The 1,293-nt window shown below is 43.9% G+C and overlaps 1 protein-coding gene across 1 annotated transcript; it reads right to left on the reverse strand. All coding sequences in view use genetic code 11, as the record gives it.

The window, feature by feature from the left end:
* Window positions 1-814: 814 nt before the first annotated feature.
* On the reverse strand, window positions 815-1,124 carry EGR_11289 (hypothetical protein; the record flags this gene model as incomplete). The annotated part of the gene is made up of 2 exons (XM_024500530.1): window positions 815-878; window positions 964-1,124. 2 exons carry the CDS (start codon window positions 1,122-1,124, stop codon window positions 815-817), a joined length of 225 nt encoding a protein of 74 aa, XP_024345056.1.
* Between the last annotated feature and the right edge of the window lie 169 nt (window positions 1,125-1,293).

The following is a 1,293-nucleotide window of genomic DNA, read 5'->3' on the forward strand; positions in this document are numbered from 1 at the left end:
TGTTGGCCTCTCCTGTTGTTATAGTTTTTGTGAAGGTAAAACTCCAAATCCATTCCAACCTTTACAAGCCACTGATAAGTGTCCAAGGTGGCTCAGAGGCAACCACTATTGCTGCTTAATCGAAGCTCAGGGATCTTATTTCCTCTTTTCATTTATTGTTTATTTTACAGCCATTGGAACTGAACCGTGTAGCGAAATGGATGTGTGGTCTCCTTGATCTCGAGAGGATAGGCGCACCTTTCTAGCTCTAAACAGTAGTAAAGTTGATTGACACAGCAACGCCAATGTTGCTGCCACTGGTCCAACACGGAAACATTTGGTCTATGATGGTTTTTCTCTTGGGCTCTTCTCTTCTTCCGTACTAGCTCCTATGCTGTCACGGTCGATTTATTAGGATTCCATCGCTTGCCGAAATAAATTCGCTCCCTTGATACCCTAAATGCAATGAAATTATTTGACCAAATGCGTTAGAGGATTGGAGTGATTAAATCGTACATTTTGTAGCATAGGAAATTCTAAAAAAAGAGTGGAGACTACGCTGAAGTGATGTTGATGAAGTACTTGAGCAGTTGCCAGTTGGGGGAGTTTGATAGTTAGTAAAGCACAGGGAATATAATGCCTTTAGTAAGGGATTTAAAATTTGTATTAACTAAGGCGTTCTAGAGCATCTCTATGTGTAGTGTTTGTAGGATCCAGATGAACAAGGGTGGATTTTTCATCTAGGACACATTTTATTGGAATACTTCGCTCCATCGCTTATAAGTGCCTCCTGAGAGTTTCTGTCGAGTTAAATCAGATGAATAATGCAGTGATGTCACGTCGCAGGTGGACACCACAGGATGGAAACAAGTGGCTGTGCTAGTGGGACCCTAACATCACTGAGGAATGGTGGATGAGTGTGGCATTAACGGAGTTGGTATAATAGAAGCATGGAATCACCTGGACACTAACTAGCTGACTGACTTTCGTCCAGGACCGATAGCGAATGCAAAATCGCGTACCCATATTCCTGTCATTGTCGTGGAGGTAACTGGCGTCACACAATAAGCGCTCTCGTGGTCGGCCATGCTTCCAGCGCCACCTCCGTTATCCACGACATTCGATAGGCGGAAGTAATTTGCCATTGTGTCCGCTGCGACCTAGACTTAGACCTGCGAGTTGCCTTACACAAGACACCCGATGATGCCTGGACAAAACCTCATTATCAAATCGGCATTCAGTCAGTAATTGTTCAGAATTTCATAATGATAGACCCACCACATGTTAGCAAGTCAATTCCACGGAGCGTGGATG

This window comes from Echinococcus granulosus, assembly GCF_000524195.1.
Source record: "Echinococcus granulosus chromosome Unknown EG_S00739, whole genome shotgun sequence".
Lineage (NCBI taxonomy): Eukaryota > Metazoa > Platyhelminthes > Cestoda > Cyclophyllidea > Taeniidae > Echinococcus > Echinococcus granulosus.